Source organism: Calypte anna, chromosome 3, assembly GCF_003957555.1.
Source record: "Calypte anna isolate BGI_N300 chromosome 3, bCalAnn1_v1.p, whole genome shotgun sequence".
NCBI classification, from domain to species: domain Eukaryota; kingdom Metazoa; phylum Chordata; class Aves; order Apodiformes; family Trochilidae; genus Calypte; species Calypte anna.
In genome coordinates this window covers 51,190,800-51,213,612 of record NC_044246.1, presented here as the reverse complement: position 1 = coordinate 51,213,612, position 22,813 = coordinate 51,190,800, and the positions used below count along the sequence as shown (strand labels likewise).

General features: G+C 39.3%; 1 protein-coding gene across 1 annotated transcript in view; it reads right to left on the bottom strand.

Annotated features, from left to right (window-relative positions):
- The window catches only part of MSH2 (mutS homolog 2), a 48,465-nt gene that overhangs the window by 13,599 nt on the left and 12,053 nt on the right, over positions 1–22,813 (bottom strand). Inside the window, exons 7-9 of the mRNA XM_030448526.1 lie at positions 12,723–12,922; positions 5,329–5,438; positions 30–153 (exon numbers count right to left, since the gene is read on the bottom strand). Coding sequence (XP_030304386.1) covers positions 30–153; positions 5,329–5,438; positions 12,723–12,922 — 434 coding nt within the window. The remainder of the gene's footprint in view (positions 1–29; positions 154–5,328; positions 5,439–12,722; positions 12,923–22,813) is intronic.

The window sequence follows — 22,813 nt, the reverse complement described above, 5'->3', positions numbered from 1 at the left end:
GAGTAATCCAAGGTAGTTTAATACCCTACCTAGTTCTTTAGCTGCATTTTTTAAAAAGGACTGCATTTTTTCTTCCAGTTCATTCATCTTCTCTCTTAATTCTGTCAAATTAGGATCAAAAGAAGCCTTTACAAGAAATTCATGATTCTCCACCTAGGGAAAATACAAGAAAAAATTTATATGAATATGGGCAAAAAAATACATCTCCTTATATAGATCATACACAGTGACATGAATTTACATCACCATTTATTCAATTTACCTACATATGTATAGATACTTATATATATATAATTTTGTAATACAATGCTGTTTGTAATATTGTTATCTGATTCAACTACAAACCAAATACATCTCAAATATTTGTTTTCTCAAATAATGTATTTTATACAAACAAAATATAACAATTTAACAGACTCCTTTATTTTGAAATGAAGTTGTCTGCACACTTCTTTGCATACAAATAACTAAGAAGTAGGCAGGAAAACAAGGGAAGTAAGGGCCACCTAAATTTTATGTACATAGAATACATAACCTGTATTCAAGCCCTGATTTATAAAATTAATCAAGACAGAATGTACAAGAATGGGATGTTTTGAAAGAAGTCCTTGGAAATAGATGTTTCTGAAAAAGTAATTCCTGCTTAAAACTACAAGTAAGAAGTTAGAGAAGGAGACTACACCGTATCATAAAAAATCCCACCCAATTTCAACCCAGCTATTTTGAGTTGAAAAGCATACTTATTTCCTCCCAAGCTACATTTTCAGAGGCACAAATGAAGTAAATTGCATTTCATCTTTTTCTTTCTTCCCCACCCTTGCACTGACAGGTGTTTCTGATGACCTTACAAGACTCAAGTTTAATTTGCAAGCACAAACCTGATTTATGATATAGAAACTTCCATAACCACCAGAATATTTGCTCTGTTGTCCAAAATGGAAACTAAACACCGGATTTTATATTAGTAACATATTTCATCTAATTAAAGGAGGAAACCACTTCTGTGAAGCTTCCTTTAGCTATGAATTACCTGCAATGTTTAACACAAAGCAGCTCCAAATACTTTGCAAAACACACTAAAGCAAGAGTGTGGTTTACATAAAATTTCACATTTACTCACAAGTATATGCTAGCAAGAGAAAGGGAGGTTTATGGTTCTTTTACTCCCTTCCAGACAATGAAAGTATCACTCCAGAAAGCATGGAGCAACAGGAACAATAACTGCAAGAACCACTGCATACACCTTGTTGTACTAAGCACAAGAACCACTTGAAATATGCAATGCATCAAAAGAATTTTAAAAGTGTTAAGACTGAAGACTCCCAGCTTTTGCCGCAACTTGGAACAAAGATCTCAAAATTACAAAAACCTGGAGATGAATGCAACAGGGCTTACACAATTTTAATTTGGAATAGGGGGACAAGTCTATCATATGAAGAAACTGAGTTATCGTTATGTATATCCAAAGGATTGCCACTTTACTCTGAGAATGATCTTCTCCAAACAGATAATTTGATCTTCCACAGAAGCTGGATCATGGAAAACTGAAGTGTTTGTATCTGTTCTCTTTGTAATTGTAATTATTAACACTGCAAGGCATTTCACTCAGCCTGACATTTTGGTTCCAGTAGTGCTGTATGCAAACACTGCAGTGGCAAAGGTCTCCAGTTGCTTAACCAGAGATGTGGACACCATAAAATAATGGATTACAAGATTTTAAAAGACCACCTTGACACTTGCATGCATTAAGAAAAGGGTATGAGCAAATTCATACCCTGTATAAAGCCTGGCTCCTTCCATTCCCTTAATTCTGCAAAAAGAACAGTAACAAACATCCACAACAGAGCATACAGCAGGAAAGACCATCCTGATTTTGTAGGGCAAAATCCTGTATCTGAAGAGAAACTGGAAAGGCTGGGATGCAAATGCCACCATGCCAGCCTTTGTCACGAATGACTTCATGAGACAACTCACGTTGACAGTCAAGTGAAAAGTAATTTTCTTTCACAGCTTCCAAGAATTATTTAAAGCCTGCAATAAACTGAAGAAATTCCATAAACTCAAGATAAGGAAGGCAACACTGCCAAGGAGCCACAGTGCTCTGGCAGCCCCAGCAGGGAACCCAGATGGGCTGTTGCTTCCAGCCTTCACCTGGATTGCAATCTCAGAGATGCTGTCCAGAACCAAAACTATGCCCTGTTTCCACCCTTTGGGGCCTCCTCACTGCAGACATGCTTTCATTTCCCTGCAAGCAAAGATCCATACATGTCTTATAATCTGAAAATTATACATCAAAATCTACACCTTATAATCTATAAAAACATGATTTTACTACCCCACCCACTGCTCAGTCCAGGAGTTATGGAGTTAGTTTCATGTGCTTACTGCTAACTTCATTACAGCTTCAACAGATGTGTAGTGACAAATGAACCTAAAAGCTGCCACTGTGCAAGAAGTAAATCCTAAACTGCTGTGAAGTTTCATAACAGAAGCATTAAAGTAAAATTACTTCACCTTCTATTTACATTAATAGTCTGAGTTAGGAACTGCAGAAGCCCAAGAACCAGTCTGCAGCACACCAGGTACCCAGCACGAGCATAAGTGCCTGGTGGCTTTTCTAGGTGTAGATACTGCTCTTTAGGACATCTAGCAGCCATTATCTCAGCCTAAAAATCTAAATTTAAAAATTTAAAAATTTTAAAGATCCAGGTTTGACGACAGCTTCTAGTATATTGCATTACTCTCCCCAATTTCTATGGGGAAGTTCCTTCCTCATTCAGATCTTGTGCAGTAACCCTTAGCAATTGACAAACAGAACTCCTTCACTTGAATGCACTCTCCAAGTGAAAGTCAAGTGTGATCAAGTGAAAAATATCCTTTAAAAAGTTCAGCTAAACTGCTAAAGAATTAAAATCATTATGGTTTACTAAAAATACCAAAAAACAGTGCTACTAAGCACACAAAAACATCAGGCACTCACAAATATATTAGCCTCCAATGTTCCTCTCAGGATGTGCTCCTCCTACAGCAGTAACTCAGTTATGAATAGGTAAAACTTTTGCTTTTCACTTCCACAGCCCTCACTGCCAACAATCTGGCAGGACAAGCATAAACAGAGATGTGGTATTTGAAGTTCTTGGTGCTTTGTACCTAACAAATCTGTTGCCAGTTATGGTCAAGTAAGGCCATCCCTCAACAGAAAAATGGAAGGAAATACTAGTGAACTCCACTGACTCCCCTCTCATCTCCACAAAAGAAAAATTAAAATGCTCAGCACCATTTTGACATTCGACTAATATACCAATTGCTAAAGTGAATTTAAATCTAATTAAATTAAATCCAAATGTTAAATTTGCTTCAAAGATTAAGGAATGCATCAGACATGCAACAGACTGGTCTGAACAATCTTGCTACCATCTTCACTCTCAATGTAACCTTTAACTGAAAAGAGTCATGCAAAGGGTTGTAATGAAATCAAATCCCTTAATGCAATATGGCTAAGAAGCAGCTACACATTCCCTTTTGTTCTACTAAGCATACTGCATTTTTTTAATGCAAGTTTTTGCTCAGGGCTACTCTGAAAAGAATGTTCAAAATTTAAATTAATGCAGTAAACAGCAGGGAAATAAAACCCCACAAATCTGACATACTGGATTCTCTAGGACTTGATTAAAAATAACTGACTTGTTACTCTATTTAGATGGACAACAAAACATTTGTAAAGTAAAAGCCAAAAAGAAACTCGAAGAGATGGACTATGAAGGGTGAAAGCTTAGAGGAGCTGTTAGTTTTAAATAAACCACAGTCCCAAGGCATACAAACTAAATGAACAGATGTTCTGTAACTAGTTTAAAGATACTTCTTCCATAGCAAATATCACAAATTACAGCAACATGTCAATCTCTCCTTAAACAGTAAAACACAGTTGATTGTAGTGAAATGAGGCAACCAGGTGCCACTAATTGCCAGGGAGTGAGCATGAGCTTGTGTCAAGCCCACCTGTGCCTGATTAGAGCGGGCCCCCACTGCGCATGAGCAGGACCAGGGGGCCAATAAAAGGTAAGGTCTAAGACACAAACTCAGCTCACACTGGAACTCACAATCTTGGCATGCTTGGCTTTAAGTGCTGCTTTCAGCACTGCACTACCTTTACTGCTCCACTGGAGCTCATCGCCAGCAGGGTGAGGCTTTGAGAAGTATCGAACCCGCGACCCTCAGCATTGCTCGGGGTGTGTAGTTACGTGCTTAGCCGGCTGCCTGCGCGCTTTTATTGGCCCCCTGGTCCTGCTCATGCCCATTGGGGGCCCACCCTAATTAGGCACAGGTGGGCTTGACACAAGCTCATGCTCACTCCCTGGCAATTAGTGGCACCTGGTTGCCTTATTTCGCTACAGTTGATGAATACATATACAGGAGTCTTTCTGCCTTTCAAGAAAAATATGAATGTTCGAAATCTTAAATCAAAATCCTAAGTTCAACACCTTCCTCTCTTACTACCATGCCTGGAACATGGTTAGGTGGATCTCGTATTTCTGCAGTCAGCCTCCCAGGTTTCCCAAAATGATTGAAACATCTTATTGAAAAGGGAACAATAAACACATTTCTAACCAAGCACGCACATTTCAAAATGCATCTCAACAATTCCCTAACCAATGAAGTAGGAAAAATTACCTACAAAACTCACCAAAAACCTTGGCATTGTCTCACCCAGTTAAACAACAGTTACAGTTTTTGCTTGTATCCTAAGTGTTTTACACTAAAAAATAAATCAATCATTTATAATCATCCCTTCTCCTTTTCAATACAGATTTAAGGAAAAGGAACATTCCTTCCAATGTTCTTTTAATTTGAAAAAAATGCTTTGCAAGCATAGTCCTATCATCAGGAATATTTGTTATGAAAGTGTAGATGCAAGGCTATGATAATTGTAGTATTTTTCTTTCTACTGAGAAATGTTTTTATAGTAGACTGTAATGTCTGTCTTTATACCTAGGTCAGTAATTTTTCAGAGAGGCAAACTGTTACGAAGACTTAATTCCACCAAATATAACCCTGTCTAACGAATTCCACAGAAGCAGACAAATATGTAAAAACTGTATAGTTTCAGGTCCACAGCATCCATGTACCCAAAGCATTTTTTCCTTGGCGAGATGATTACAGGCAGAGGGTGAATATCCTTTTGATATTCAATGGCTATACTAATAACAGTCTTCATAAACTATCATTACTTATTACAGATGATCAATTAAATTAAGAGTAAAGCAAACTGCAAGGCTCAATAAGAAACTTAACTGGTAAGAAAACTCCCTCCCACACACCAACCCATACCTTATCCATGTCCAACGTTGTTTCTATCATTTCCAGAAACTTTGAGAAGTCAGAGTAGATATCATTAAGAGGTGTTATAAACACTGCCAACAACAACATCTGGTGAGGTCCTGTTAAGAGAAAACAAAAAAAAAATTAACAATCACAAAATGCCAAAATTTTACCAGAATTCACTTATCCAAGATAAACAGCACAACAATATAGTTGGTTAATTTTTGTTAATATTAGTTTTTACTATTTCACTGACACACACATTACCTTTTTCTAAGACTGGTGTTATCTGATTTCTATTCTGATTAAGTCTGTGTCTGTTCTGTCATCTTAGTTCATATCTGGTAGTATTAAGTCCCTTCCATTATGCATAGAAGTACAAAAAACCAACAGTTTGAAAGTAAATATGCTGTCTGAACATTATCTATTCTTCTACATAAAACACTGAAATGGTTTGGTAAAAGAAGTATTCAACAGCAATTTTCCAGATATAAAGAGGAGGTCTAATCATGCATGCTCAGAGCTTTTAATTTCTCTTAATTCAAAAAAAAACAAAAAACAAAAAAAAACAAACTGGTAGATCTTATATTGGTTTAGGATTTGGCAGGTTTCTATATGGATGTAAGTAGAAATTGAGGTGTATGTGTTTTGGTTTTCCCTAAAAAAGAAAAGACCACCTACTCTAACCAGATCTTTATAGTTACTGATCTTACCACTATACATGAAATCATCAAAATTAAATGTTTCTTCCAATGTATTTTGCTAGCAGTCTGCAGCATGAACTATAATTGCATAGCACACATGCTGGCTGGAAATCCTTACAATGCTGTACATTTTGAAAGAAAAATGCAGTTTGCAGTTAATACAGATTGAACAGGTATTGACAGTTTTGTAAAAGAAGTATTTTCTTCAGGCCTGCAAATAAGCATCTACCCAGCAGCCAGCTGTGAAAATGCTCTGTCAGTAAATGAATGTTTACATCCTTGCAGTGACTTCAAATTACGATTTAATTGCAGAATTATTTGCATTATTAACTACATGATTTACACAAAATGCCTCAAAAAGACTCCAGTACTATGGATGTCATAGCTTAGCAGTTTGGGGAGACCATGAAACCGAAGACAGAATTCCTCTCTATTCCCCACGCCCCGCCCAAAAAAAAAAAAAAGGGAAGATAAAAGGGGAATAAAGAGTAGAGGCTCAGTTGGAAACTGAAAATAACTAGATACAGATTTACTAACACAAGGGAAAGGAAATAACATAAGGGATAAAGTGACAAATAATAGAAATATATATATAACACAACCCGACAGATATGGGCTCCAATGAGCACATGGTGAGCTGGTTGTAAGGGCCAGCGGCCCAGCCAGCAGCAAGTGGAAAGAAAAGAGCAAGAAGCTGCTGACTTTGCCCATCTTCATAGAGTATGGGCAGGAAATGAGAGGGAATAAATCCCTCCCTTAGCGTTCCACCCCTCTCAAAGCTTTACTTCCTCCTGTTCAAATGGTGACATTCTACCCCTTATTCCATTCCCTTTCTCTCCATACTCATTCACCCGGCGATGCCCTGTCTTTAAACAAGATTTTTGTTAAGTCCAGGCTGCAGATCCTCATCATGGCAGTTTCTCAAAGCAACACAGAAGGCACAGGGTCTCTCGGGGTTCATGCCCTCATGTGCTGCAGACTCTTCCTGAGACTCTTGGACACCACTGCATTATCCTGGGGAAAAACCCACTTAATACAACTAATTACTATTATATAAAAAATAAATCTGTACAAAGTGAAACTAAATACTCTCAACTAGAGTTAAGTTCCTCTGCGGTACACAATGGACTTCCCCATCTTCCTGCATAATCCACAAAGTTTGTCATGGACCTTGAGCAGAAACAAGCCCACAGATGGGTTTATCTTTGCCCAAAGCAGGAGAGATCCAAACAATTTTTCCCAACAGGTTCTTTTCATTCACAACAGGGATTTTATCCCCACCCACTCTATGTAAAGGGTCTGATTGAGCAGGATCGGCTCAACTGATAGATCCCCTGGTGTTAACTAGCCAGGTGGCTTCTGCCAAATGTCTATCCCAATTTTTTAAGGTCCTGCCACCCACAGCTTTCAGGGTGCTTTTCGGCAAGCCATTGTAGTATTCCATTTTTCCAGAGGCTGGTGCATAACACGGAATATGGTATATCCACTCTGCTCCATGCTCTTTAGCCCAATTGTCTATGAGGCATTTTTTGAAATGAGTCCCTATATCTGACTCCATCCTCTGTGGGCTACCATGCTGCCACAACACTTGCCTCTCAAGCCCCAGAACAGTACCACAGGCAGTGCCATGAGGCACAAGAACATTTCTGACCACCCAGTGCTTGCTTCAACCATTGTGAGCACAGAGCGCTTACCCTGGTGAGTCTGAGGGACTGTGACGTGATCAGTCTGCCAGGCCCCACCACACTTGTATTTACACCAACATCCCCTGTGCCACAAAGGTTTTAACCATTTAGGTTGGCTGATTGCTGCACATACACCACAGACATCAGTAACCTGCGAAATAATGTCTAAAGTTAAATCCACCCCTGGATCAGGGGCCCATTGGTACGTTGCATCTCGCCCTTGGTGACCTGAAGTGTCATGGGCCCAGCGAGCTAAGAACAGTTCACTTCTGTGCTCCCAGCCTAAACCTGTTTGAAACACTTTAGCTGCCCGGTTCACCTGATGGTTTTGCCATTGTTCTTCACTGGCCCCACTCTTAGGTACGTGGTGTCCATGTACTGTGCCCTTACCTTTAGTGTCCCTTAACCAGGCAGTGATACCTTGACACAGAGTGGCAGCCCAAACAGGGACAACTGGTAGCACAGGGTGTTTCCATACCTTCAGTCACCCCCACAGGGCATTTGCTGCCATCCATGAGCCAGTGTAGAGCACTGGCCACTTTTCCCTTTGAGCAATGTCCAGGGCCAGCTGGATGGCTTTTACTTCTGCAAACTGCTTGGATTCATCCCGCAGAACTGCTTGAGTGATGTGTCGTGTAGGCCTCCAAACTGCAGCTTCCACCCATTGTCTTCCTACAAAATGGCAGGATCCATTGGTGAAGAGAGCAAAAGGATCCATTGGTGAAGAGAGCAAATTTCTTCTCATTATCTGAAAGTTCATTACATGTAAAGGGCTTCCTCAGCATGGTTCACCCTCTCATCTGGTGGCATTCCAAAATCTTTACTTTCTGACCAGTTAGTAATCACCTCTACAATGCCTGGATGCTCAGGGCTCCCTGTTCAACCTCGCTGTGTTATCAAGGCAATCCACTTACTCCAGGTGGCATCAGTGGCATGGTGTGTAGATCAGATCCTCCCCTTAAACATCCAATTCAGAACTGGCAGATGCACCTCCAGGAGGAGCATTGCCTCTGTACCAATCACTTCTGAAGCAGCTTGAAATCCTTCATAAGCAGTCAGCATTTCTTTCAGTTGGATTGTCATTGGCCTCTGAACCTTCATACTGCCAACTCCAAATCCCTCGTGGTTGACCTCAAATCCCATCGGGTGCTTTTTGCCAGAGGATGGAACCATTACCACCGGCTGCAGTGCAGAGCACATTTTTGATCTCCTGTCCTGTTCAGACAGGTCCCAGGGCCACTGCATGGACTGTCTCTCACTTTACCTGCTCAAAGGTCTGTTGTAGTTCAGGGCCCCATGTAAAACCATTTTTCTCTCGGATGACTTCATAAAGGGGTTTTACAACCTGAGTGTACCCAGGAATGTGCATCCTCCAAAACCCCACTGTGCCCAAGAAGGTCTGTGTCTCTTTCTTATCAGTGGGTGAAGACATGGTTGCAATTTTGCTGACCACATCCATAGGAATGTGCAGGTGCCCATCTTGCCATCCAGGAAATGGATGCCTCTGGCAGATCCCTTGACCTTGTTTCTCTTTATAGAAAAAACCAGCTTTCTGTAGTATGCAGATTACCCTCCTGCCTTTTTCAAAGACTTCTTCAGCAGTATTACCCCATACAACAATATCCTCAATGGATATTGCAGATGGTCTGGAATTTCACCCTTCTCCACTGCAGTATGGAGCTGTCTGTGGCAAATGGTGGGGCTATACTTCCACCCCTGAGGCAGTAGTTTCCAGGCATTCTGGAAATTAGTTTGGCAGTAAAAAGAAATATGAAAACTGACATTATTGTATCAGGGGAACACAGGCAAATCTCGATGACTAAATATACTTAAACCAGTTATTTTTATGGTACAAAAGTTCTTAGAAAAAAGGATGAGGAAAGAACAATGAACGTAACGCAAACCAGGATAAAATACAGTACAGGTTTAGTGGAGGTGAATCATATGTGCAGCATCTGAGATAATTGACTGCCTAAGACTAAGGAAAATCTGTAGATTGAAGCTGGAATCTTCCAAAACTTTCAATATGGTGTCACATGGGATGCTAAGTTGCAGTATTCACAAATAATACAATGATCAGAAGGCAGATAAAAAAGACATCACAGACTTGCAAAAGATGAATGAGCTAGAAGGACATCAGCAATACAGCTCCTCCAACACTCATAAAAGCATCTATCTTTTTAAGATATGTGAATTAATGGTATGAATATGCAAAAGAAGGCCACTTATAAAGTTCACTAATTATGCAGTGTAGAAGCTATGAGCAGACTAAATTGGAAAGAAATAGATCAGGAACATAACTGACCTTGAAAAGTGGGCTAATAGAAATGAAGTAAAGTTTAACAGTAAGATAATGCATTTATTGATACATAAACTGATTCCCATTATGAGTAGGGGAATAATCAGCTGCAAATGACAACAGATGGCAAACAGCCAAGTTTAATTACAGCATAATTCTAACACGCTAGTGCAACTGTCAAGGAAAGAACAGTATTGGAAAATGCAGTAAGAGGTTTCCAAAAGCAGAAAGGGGATATTTAAGCCACTTTATACAATATAGTAAAAATATACTTGGAAGCCAGCATACAATTCCTGTATTCTGCATATTTACATACATGCATATGGGGTTAAAACTAAAAGTGTCTGTCCGAGATGAGCAGGCAAATGCTTGAGCAGCTTCATGAAGACAGACATTTTTAAAGTACTTAGATTTTATGCCTCAGCAATTTGAGTAATGAACAACTGGTCTCTTTTGCCAGCAATAGCAAAATGACGTGATGACTCAGAGTCCTTTCCAGTCTTATGAAGGCTTTTATGTGTAAAGAATAAAAAAGTCATCTTCACTCACTACCCTCTCCTCAGTTTTCATTATCCATGAAAACAAGCACCTCAACAAAGAAATGCTTCATACTGAAAGTCAATCACTGCTGATCACTTCACAGTGAATTGCTTTATCTCCCCATATCCATTCATGAAAAAATGAAGCTCTCAAGCTTCAAACTCAGAATACTCAGAATTGTTAAAAAACTTATTTTGATCTCCAACCTCTTGACGAGCTAAAAGATTTTGTACAGACTTAAACAGGAAAATTATCAATCCAGTTGGAATCTGTCACACACAGACAGACTCAAAATTACCAGACCATTGCTGTACTTCAAGCAAGGGCAAAGGAGTACAAATAAAAATAATACATTGCATTTATTGTAAGTTACCTTAGATACATAGCTGATAAATGCCCTACAAAGGCCAAATGATTAATGAGTAAAACAGCAAGAACCTTCTGCGGTCTATTAATTTTCCATATGGTGAGCTTAGCAGTTTGCCTTACACAGCTTGCTCCTCAAAGCTTCTAAAAATTGTTTTCCTACACCAACATTATGGCACAGAAACTATGCTGATCCAAATTAAAACAAATAGAAAAAGAAGGAAAGACAGGAAGTGAGCATTTCAAACTAGTATCTCAGTTTAAGATAGAAAAACAAGAGCTCCATGCTAAGATAACAAGACTGAAAAAGCCAAAGGGACACGACAGAGGCAGTTAAAACATTGCACAGCTCTTAGAAAAAATACACTTGTATCTGCCAGTTCCTTCTCAGTTTTAGGTCTCTACTGGTTTTGGAAATAACACAGCCAGCAACCAAACATTAACTTAATCTTAATAATTTAGAAGGTAAGTTTCATTACTGAAAGTCATGAAACTACACTACAGAAAAGCATAAGATACTGAGTAATATTACTGTCAGAGAAAATGGGGCTTGGTGCTTGCTTTATGCAAAGAGATTAACAAATTAATGGGGTTCTACAAAAACACACTTTCTAACAGGTGTCAGAAAGTAGCAGGACTGCTATTGATGCATTGAATCATTCCTCTGTTTTACTGACACTAATCAGAGTGCTAGGGCTTGGAAGGGACCTCTGAAGGTCAACCAGACCAAACCCTGTGCTATAGCAGGTTCACCCAGAACAGGTTGCATCATGTCCAGGCAGGTTTTGAATGTCTCCAAAGAAGGAGACTCGACAACCTCTCCTCAGCCTTTTCCAGTGCTCTGTCACCTTCTAAAGTAACAAAGTTTTCCCTCATGTTCAAATTGAACTTCCCGTGTTCCAGTTTGAGCCTTTTATACCTCATCCTGTCACTGGGCACTACTAAGAAGAGCCTCTTGACACCTGCCTTCTAGATATTTATAAATATTAGTAAGAAGACACAGGTCCCTCAGCCTTCTCTTATAGGAGAGATGCTCCAACCTGGTAATCAGCCTCATAGCCCTCTGCTGGACTCTGTCCAGTAGTTCCTTGTCTTTCTTGTACTCAGGAGCTCAGAACTGAACACAGTATTCCAGATGTGACCTCACTAGGGCAGTGTAGAGGAGGAGGATGACCTCCCTCAACCTGCTGGCCACACTCCTCTTAATGCACCCCAGGATGCCACTGGTATTGCTGTCCACAAGGGTACACTGCTGGCTCATGGTTACCTTGTTACCCACCAGGACTCCGATGTCCTTCTTCACAGAGCTACTTTCCAGCAGGTCAACCTTAACCTGTACTGGTGCATGGGGTTATTCCCTGCCAGGTGCAGGACCTACACTTGCCTGTGTTGAACTTCATTAGGTTCCCCTCTGCCCAACACTCCAGCCTGTCCAGGTCCCCCTGAATAGCAACCCAGCCTTCTAGTGCATCAGCCACTCTTTCCAGTTTTGTATCATCAACAAACTTGATGTGTGTACACATGCTCTTCATCCATGTCATGGAAGAGTATGTTGAATTAGACTCTGCTCAGACTACCAGACCATCAACAGTTGAAGTATTTCAGCTACACACTAACTGGAAAGCTTTTTTATGTAAAGATTTGGCTAGGTTTATTTTTCAGTATTTCAGAAATTAATCTCATTTCAAATTTGAATGTCTTTTAAGCTTTATTTCTACATCAAAAGTAAACATGTACAAAGTAAACTCTGGAAGTCTATGCACTATCAATATAGAGTAAAACATCGAAAATAGACAGCGGAGGCATTACCTTCATGTTTTTCTAGTGCTTGTACCACATTAGGCAGTTGATTAATAGCTTGATACATTCGGTAACAGTCTTGTAGGTTTGCTGCTTGTCTCTGAAATTTCTTTGCCTGACGGTTAAGATCTGGGAAGCGACGCAAGAGATCTTCTTGAAGGCACTGACGTAGCTCTGGATCCACTACAAAAGCTTCAACCAAATTCAACCTAAATGAGAAGTTCATAACAATGATTAGCATGGCATGGTCTGTAATTCTTTTATGTCACTAATGAAATGAAAACATTTATCTGGCAAGTTCTATATATCCTTTCTCCATAGCCGTATTCATCAGCCAACTTTATTGATAAAAGAACAATGAAACCAGGACAATGCATGAACTGAGGAAGCAAGGGTATTTAGCCTATGTCATGCTTCTGTAATTAAGATTTGGGGTATCTAATAAACAGCACCAGAGTGAAAATGTTCCAAGCACAAATGCCAACATCTCTTCTGTAGAGATGTCCAAGCTCAGAATCTACTTTGAGATTAATCTTTCCTCTGCACCATAAAAGAAGTCATCCAGCAGTCTATGAAAGAACTAAGTCTAAGTAGGAAAAGCCCACAGTGTAGGAAAAAAACTGCTTTTGGCAAAATTCAGCTGCCTGAGTCAACACTGATACTGTGCAGCTGTTCAACCCTGGATCACAGAATGCTAATCCTTGAGGTTGAAAGGCACCACTGCACACTGACTACTCCAACTGCTTTGACTTAAAGAAGGCTCAGCTAGAGTCAGCTGCCCAGGACTCTGTCCAGTCACATTCTGGGTATCTCTAAGGACAGCTCCGGCATCAACTCCTGGGATACTTCATTAGTAACCGGACTTGATGCCCACAAACACAATACTGAGGTTTCAGCTAGTTTCCAGTCCAGCACACTGTCTACTTAACTAGTCTGTAATTCATCAGATGTGATGGGAGACACTGACAAAAGCCTGCTGAAGCAAAGATAAACAATATTCACTGGTCTCCCATTACCCAAAAACCTCATCCTTTTATTGTAGAAGGCTATGAGGTCCATCAGGCATGATTTCCTCTTTGTAAATCCATGTCAATTACTTCCAATCACAATCCTTCCATTAGTGCATTTAGCTATGTTCTATAGGATTATTTGCTCAGTCACCTTCTTAAGGATGAAGATGAGGCTGACCAACCTGTTACTCCCTGGACTTTTTGCCCTTTTTGAGGACTGGAAGAAAGCTAATGCCACTCCCATCTTCAGAAGACTCCTCCAACCCTCATGACCTTTCTCAGACAACCAAGACAGGTCCACGATGACTTTGTCCATCTACCTTAGTGCTTTTGGGTGTATTCCTTGGGTCCCACAGACTTGTGTGTATCCAATTTGTTTAAATGTTTGCTGGCCTGATCCTCCTCTAATAAGGCTGCACCTTCTTTGCCCCAGACTTTGCCACTGGTTTCAGGCACTAGGGATTCCAAAAGGCAAATCCTACCATTAAAAAGACTGTGAAGAGCTGTATAAGAAAGAGGTGTAAGAAGCCTTGTCTGGGGCCTCCTCATCTTCAGTCAAGAGATGCATTCGAGCTGCGCCTGTCCTTGATTTTCACCCGAACTATATTCAGCTATGCCTGGCCATGTATCCCACCGATCCAGACTGTGAGCTGTTGACTTGACTTCCTTACCTCACTTCAGATTATCACTGTGGATTTGCCTGCAGACTGCTGGCTGCAGCTACTTACTGTCAACACATGTACTCTGGTTGCATCATGCAGATACTGGAAAACTGTGCCATTATCAATGAGGGCACTGACTCTGCTTGCCCTGTTGTCACCACTTACTCCCAGCTGGTCTTCTCTCCAGCATGCTTAAGCTGCTGCTCCTTGACATTTTGGTGGTTGTATATTTTTTTTAAATGTGAAATTAATATTCTTTAAGTGCTGGCAGCAAGCATAAATCTCTATGAGAAGTGACAGAGCACTAAATTACATTTTTCTCAGTAGAATGTAAGAGAGCTTTCATACATTTCTTGCTTTCTTTTTTGCACCAGCTGATGTTGTCATCTTCACATATTTTGCATTACTTTGCACTTGCAGTTAAAAGAAAAAAACTTAGATACTGTTCATTTTGAAATGCCAGAGTTCAGCGTTCTTTGGTCACACTTCAGGAATAAAGGAATTCTGTTCCCTTCATAGACCTCCACATGTTAAACTGTGTTGATTTCTGGTTAGTCACATTAACACGCTATCTATCAGTATCTTGGCTTTGGCAGGGGTGTTAACTTCATTTCAATAACAAGAATATTTGCAAACAGCATTGGAAATTACTTTTTTTTGGTCATTTTGAAAGTAGTAATCTCTACATGCAATGTTCTGCAGAGAGCGCTAAACACTTGAAACAGTACATAGCTAATTAGCAGTTAAGCTAATTAGCAGTCAAGAAACAAAGTCTTTGTCAAAGTAATGCAAGAAAAGGAATGTCCCTCTGTTGCAGAAAGTGTTGTCCACAGCACTCTAGTGAACCTTCTGTATTACACTGAATAAAAGGACAAGAATCCCAACTCTACAGATATCCATTCAATGATTGCCTTAATAAATCTGCTTAAAAATATGCATCGCTGACCCATAATGGTGTTTTATTACCAAAAAAGGATAGGAAATATAGAGAATCTCAAAAAGATACATTAAAGTTTCAGCAAGTATGCACAGCTTGTGAGAAGTAGACAGGAATTTACTTAAGATACCTACAACAGGAATGCAGAGAAGACTCATGTAAGTAGTATCGTAACAGTCAAATGATTTCCAATTCTGATCCCTGTTAGTATTTCTGAGCAGAATTTCTAGCTTTCATGCTTCTTTTAAATATTCTGGAGGAATAACAATATTTAAATTTTTCTGTCACAGCAAATACCTTGCTATCTTTACTAAAAATCCCCACAATTTAGCTAGCAGACCTGACTTAAGACTCGCATCACAAAACTTTCTCAAAAACACAAGCAGCAACTAGTGACCAAACACACTCTTTAAAGACCAGATGGTTTTTTAGTACCAAAAAACAAATGAAAAAAAAAAAACCCAACACAACCTAACAAAGACACCCAATACAATTAAACAGCTTAAATGTAAGTCAAATGCCTGCCTTACTATCCCCAGGGGATTACAGAAGGAAAAAATACCCTCTGAAGATCCTCCCCTCAAAGTATCTTCAAGCCCTGTCAGAACTTACAGACAGTAGGGGCAGTATCTGACAACTCGTTCCTCTTCACAAGAACCAAGCAACTTGGTCATTTTTAGCTCCCTCAGCTGGCTCAACAGCCTGTTGGAGAAGAACTTGTCAAAAGCATTTTGAAAGCTCTAATTTATTCTGGGTTTTTTTTAATCCTTTGTCCACAACAATGACAAGTTCACGGAGTTCTCAAATCAACATGACACAATTTTCTTCTGCCCAAATCATGCTAATTAGGCTAACATCTCATGACCTTCCTACTACTGATCTATTTTCCCCCTCCCCCATACATTTGACAATCACAATTAAAAGGCTGACAAGTTTGTGTTCATGCCACATGCTGTGTAACAGTTTCCATGGTAAGAATATGAAAGGCTGCTGAACAGAAAGGGCTTCATGTTAAAAGCTTTCAACTCTAAGACATGCCCAAAGCTCAGAAGTAACAATGAAATCAAACAACAGGTTAGTTTTAATATAAAGCTTTCCTAATGGGAAAAAACAAACAAAACAAAAACACACACACCAGAAGAAAAACCAACTTAAAAATCCAAGAAAATGTGATCAAACAACAGCTGACAACATCAGGCAACACAGCCAAAAGGGAAAGGAAAATAAGGTACAACTTTCCACTACAGATGTAAGACAAGGTAACAGAAACAGGAATTCTTACTAATGAAACCACACTAGAGCACAAACAAAATCTTTGTTTCAAGACACTTATTTTAATTTGGAAATTAAACCACAAAAACAGCAAATAAAGTTTCAGTTAATGTAAATGAAAACCAACACAAGTAGTTTTCTTGAACTTGCTATTCAAAACCCTAGGTATTTGCCAGTTTTGCATTCTGTGTAATAAACAAGTAAACCTAGGTGTGCTCTTCAAGTGAGAAGAAAAAATGTGACCTATCTCCAAGTTTCTGTTGGATATTCTGGAATCTAAACAAAAGCATTTCATCCTTTCCTATGTTTTATTGTTGGTAAGAAGCAACTCCTGGACATACCATTAACACATGAAAGACTAACACTCCACATCAAAAAAATACTACAAAAATCTGTTTTCAATCCAGTAAATGGAACACACTTTCCCAAGTCTCATCACAATGCTTCTGTCTTACCGAGTTTTACATCTCATCTGACGTAAGAAAAATTGCTTCTTCCTTTGCTACATCTATGCAGTATTTTTCATCACAATTTTAAGGTTATTGTGCTCAATACTGCCATAACACAGGGGTTATCAGGTGGGTTTAATTGTATTTCTAGGCTTTTACAGAGGTAAGTATAGAAGTTTAAGTTAAGAGGAAAACATTAATCAAATCTGGTCTGTATACAGATTTTAGCAGGACGAAAACATTGCTGAGGTAAACCCTTCCTGGACATGCATTACCCAGACATATGAAACTGAGAAAGTATTCTTTTCTAATCCTACAGGAATCACCAGAAAAAAGTAATAATCAACAGACTCATGTGCCACCTCTCAAAAAGGAAGGCAGGGCAAAGCCAAGCCACCATGTCAACTGTTCTAGTTGGGTTTTCCACACAAAGCACTTGGGATTTTAATAATGCTGGAGTTAGACCCCATTAGAGCTGTAGTTGAATAATACCAGCATTTTTTTTTTCCATCCAGAAATAAGAAAGGCACTGCACCAAGTTCCTTTATAACCTTCTACCCAGTGATCCAATTTTTTGCTAGAAATCATCATCTCTATCACAAAAATCAATGAAAATCCATCCTCAGTAAGCATTACCTTAAATTTGCAAAGTTCTTCTCATGACAAAGAAACCCAATAAGCTTTGAAGTATTAAGACAGGCCCCTATGATGGGCACACAGGAACCTAAATCAGTTATTTGAAGCCTGACAGTGAGGAGGATTTTACTACAGCCCACATCTTAGCGGCATAAAAATCATACTGACCATCCAAGGTACTTTTGCCTAATACAATCAAAGTTGTTACATAAATTTACAAAAACAGCACCCAAAATTTCTCAGTCAAGCACAAAGAAATAACAACATAAAAGGCCTAAACAACCCACACATGCTTTTGGAAGTGCTTAGGAATGCACACAAGATTTTATTATGAAACTGGGGCAATCTTTGCAAATGATTTGAAATAAAAACACAAAACCTGAGGAATAAGGAATGAGCAGCCTTAGAGAGAGAGATACCATCAAAAGTAACTTTACTTCACTCACAGACCATAGGTCACTGATCATTTCAGCCCCCCACCTAGTTTACACACTCGGCTTACACCGGACACAGAGTGCAGACAGAAGTTGCACTGATTCTGGCAGCAAGCCTCCAGCTGATGGCAGCATCGACCCAAGCAGCAAGAGCAGCTTTGCAGGGGACACACCATAAGCACCCATTCTTCCAGTACTTCGAAGACAAAAGACCTGAATCCAGATTTGTATTTCATCAGCCACTCCAAACATTGCTCTCTGGATGAGTTATGCACATGCTCTCTGCCACATCCTACATATGAGAGAATAAGCAAGTCAGTGAAACCCTGCTGTTTTTTTAATGAAACTGCTACAATTTGGCCCTACAATATTTTTAGGGTCCAAAATCTTATGTCTGAGTAAGATCACTTTCAGCTCTCCCAAATATGTGTGCATGCACAAGGACCTGTAGTATAGAAACAGACACCTCAGCTGATCCCAAGGGGCCTCTGCAATAACCTTGTGCCTAGGTAAGCAAAGCTGCTTTCTTCTCTGCCAAAAAAAGCACCACGCATGTTCACATGTATTCCCCTTCACACTAAATGGCTCAAGTTTCTTTTCTCACCAGCTCTTGCCCAAACCTGCAACCTGTGTTTCTTGTTACAGCTTGATTAAATAACAAAAATTTCAAGATGACTGCAAAGTAGTAACATTATATATACATCCTCAACTCTGAATCTAAAGAGCACTACAGTGGGGGCTGTGAAATTGCAGGATTCTAGAAATTAAGATATATTGTATAATAGGGTAATTAACAGAAACAGCAAACAAAAACCCCCACAGTGATGCATCTTACAATCCACCTGGAATGTTCACATTCTTAAAGACAACATTCCACGAAAATTAGAGAGATCCTTGTGCTCCAATAATGTTCCAAGCTTCTTAGAAGAGTTTGCAATGATTCACAGTTCTGGGCCCAGAGTTTCAATACTTCTCTTCTGCACAAACAAAAAAGTAATGGAGACCAAATATGATGTGGCTCTTTGGTACAGCTTAACAACTGCTCAGCTTTCAAGAGCATGGTGGAACTAAAATTGGCAGCCTGATAAAGGTAGCTACAGACACCTCAGGTTAACACTGAAGATGATGGTCTCAGTTGCAGCCTCCTTCTTTTAACACACATCTTTCTTTGCTGTGGCTGTGTTAGCTTTCCACCCATCAGGCTCCCCAGAATTACCTCCCTTTGGGGTGGCTCTTCCAGCTGTGAACAAGATGAGCTGTATCTTAATGTTAGCTTATGCTGCCTAGGAAAATCATGCCCTACAGCCACAATTCCACAAAGACAGAAAATGGCAGAAACTGGCACTACAAAAGCTGTGAGGTAGTATTGCTTCTCCACCCTACCATACTTTCTCTTTCAAGACAGAAGTGAACTAAATCAAGGGATCTCCAGGCAAGTATCTGATGCCTTTGGATATACTCAGCACTAGAAACTGGCCTTCATTCCACCATTACAGGGCAGGTTTTTTGACTGAACTGACTACTACTGTCTTCTAATCTCAAATGTATAACTTGAAGCAGCCAAAAGGATGCTGACTATTTCTTGCACCTCTATTGATGTAGTCTCTTGTAACACAAAGCATTAGGCTTGAAGGGCAGTTTAGAGCCTAGAGGAGCCACAGGAATCACATTGCATATACTTTCAGAGCAGTGGGTACACAAAGGGTGCCATTAAGCAGCTGGACAAAGGTGTTCCACATCAGGCTCCCTGCTGTTTAAACTGGAAGATAAAGCAAGGTAAGAGAAAGACATACTCAAACATGTCACCTGCCTTTTCTAATTTTCCTGGTTAGTCCCCAAACTGTCCTACCATGAAAACAATACTAGAGATTTGCAACCTCTGAACAATTCACTTACAAATGTTTAAATTCAATAAATGCATTCTTCCAAATAATCAGCATTTACTCCCCTACATCAGTTACATTTACATAATACATAGTTAGTATGTATCAGGGAAGTAACAGTCTTTTTCCCAGCCTTAGGTGTATTTACCATTTCAGTCTTTTGTCAAAGCCTAGAGACAGTAAATTAAAGTCCTGAGATTATAGCAGGGTACTGGGTACAAAATAGTATTTTCTATAGCAATCATGTAACATTGGAACAGTTAGTACAGACTGTGAGGCTGCAAGCTAATGAGGTCAGAATAAAAAACAAAACAAGATAATCAGAAAAAGCACCACTGACTCCAATATAATGTGTTGGGTTTTTTCCCAGAGATACTGCAGTCTCATATATTCTGAAATAGGTTACAAATAATTTGTACAAGTGTTTAAACATTTTCCAACCCAAGTAGATTAGGCAAGGTAAGTAAGAAAACAATACTTCAGCAGAAAAATAAAATCTTAGGTCTTATCCTCACCAGTGAGATACCACTTAGGATCTTGCTCCTGAAGCAGACTGCTGAAACAGCAGTTTTTATTCCCTGAGGAACAGAGAGTACCTGACATAATTCTGAAGCATATGCAATAAAAGCAGCAACACACAAGCAGTGCTCTGCTTTCCCTCCTCTAACTAAAAAGTACATCAAAGCAAAGAACCACAGGGCTCTCTTCACACAGCCAAGAGCCACAGAGCAATAAGGAGAGGAAACTTCTGTAGCATTTCTACAGGCAGTGGATGACTACACCTTGTAGAGAGCCCCACTGCTTCCCTTCATATAGGACTGAAGTCCACCCATGCCCTGCAGCAGCGACCCAAACAGGCCTACCATAATCCCCCTTTTACTGGTTCCTGCTGATGGCTCACTTTTAGCAGGGAAAACTCCACAGTCCCATGGCAAACCAGCTCTGCTCTACAAGGCTTGGGTCCTGAAAATATTAAAATACTTAAAGCAAAAAGTATTGTCCTGTCTTATATTTGTACTACAGAAACTTTCATACACAGATATGATAAACCCAATTACAGTCAAAACTAAAACCCACTAGCTTTTAATTCCACACCCTGGGTATAATACGTTATCACTTATAGTTACAGTCAGCTGTGCAAAGTATAGAAAAGTAAAATAGAACTTCACTTATGTGTCTCAAAAGCTATGTTTCCCAAAGAAGAGTATAAAGTTTACTTTTTAATTATTACTGAGAACTGTCATTCAGGCTAGAGTTTTACATAACAGCACTATTTATATTTCGTTCATCCTTCCTCCTCATTATCAGTTAAGCAGTAACAAAAATATCACCCTTAAAAAAATCAATCAGCTTCACAGAAAAGGCTGGGAAAGAAAAAAGGGGAAAAAAACCTTATAGCAACCTGCTGCTTCACAAAATGATAAAAACTGTTCCAAACTTTTAAACATGCATGCTCACTGAAGAGAAAATATACCAAAGATCCATCAGCAAAGTTTGTTTTTCAAAGTAGTATGTTTAACACAGCAAGTTCTCTCCCACCTCAGAAACCTCCACAATCTTGCTGGACTAAACAGTTTCTTACCCTCAAGGAAAACTCAAGTAATAAGAGGATATTTCACAGAATAAAATTCTATAAGTATATCCTAAGCACTTCATCACAGACATGTTTTTGGTCTCCTCAGTGTTACAAGAGACTTTATTAATTTTTTTTCGTGCATACGGTATTTTTCATCAAATTTCCATGGTCTGCTAAAAACACTCATCTTCACAGTGAATTTGCATCTTTGTAGTGAATTTGTCAGAAAGGCAGTGGGTTTATTGAGCAATAGTAGTGAGCAGTTCCATTGCACAGCTTTAGACACTTTTCCAATTAGAGGATAGGCAGATATCAAATTCACCCTCCTGTAAGTATTTTTGGTAAACCAACTCAGAAGACAAATTAATTAGCTTAAATTTTTAAAATGTCCAGATACCAAGAGAAAAAAATCCTCTGACAAGTGAGATCATTAAATCTGAAGAACCAACTTTTGATATTACTTGATATGCACCTAGGAAAATGTTAATCTTCTCATTTTATCATAATTTATTAAGATAGAAGGTCATGGATCAGCTGCAGAGGAGCAAAAGGATTCTTTTCAGATGCCAATTATCCTATCTTTTTCATGGATTAGTTTTCATCAGATAAACAAGCCAAATGAAATCCTTCTGTAGCTATGCGACAGAAAAAAAGGAGCAGCAACAGCTGAACATTGGGATTGCTTCTTTTGGCAACTGCCTAGTTTTACTGGATTGGATGCTACACAACATTACACCCTTGATTATTTTAGCAAACTAAATTCCCCAACAAAATATGAACAAAGTAGCTACAACAAACACTAGTGCTAGTGCCATTAACAATGGAGCTGGTGACAAATCAGTCAGGGAAGCATGACTACACTTCTATCCTGTTATTGTGCTACCCAATTATGAAAGAACTTGGTGTCACAGCCTGCTGCACAATGCCTAAGAGTCCAAAACAAACAAAAACGTCCATACTGAATTCCAATTGCTGAAGACCAAGGAAATCCTACCTACAAAGCAGCTAGTATGAGCAAGTGGCAGTGACATGGAGGAAAAAATAACCTAATTTAAATAAAGACAAGAACAACCAGTTTCACAATACTTTGTCTGAATATTGTCATTCTATCAACACAGTATTCAGGCTTCTGGAAGACAAATGCCCACTTTTTAAGAAGAGCTAATAAACACCCATTTTTCATGTTTTAAAAAAGAACAGAGACAACAGAGCAAGAGCTCATCAAGTACTGTGCAGTCATG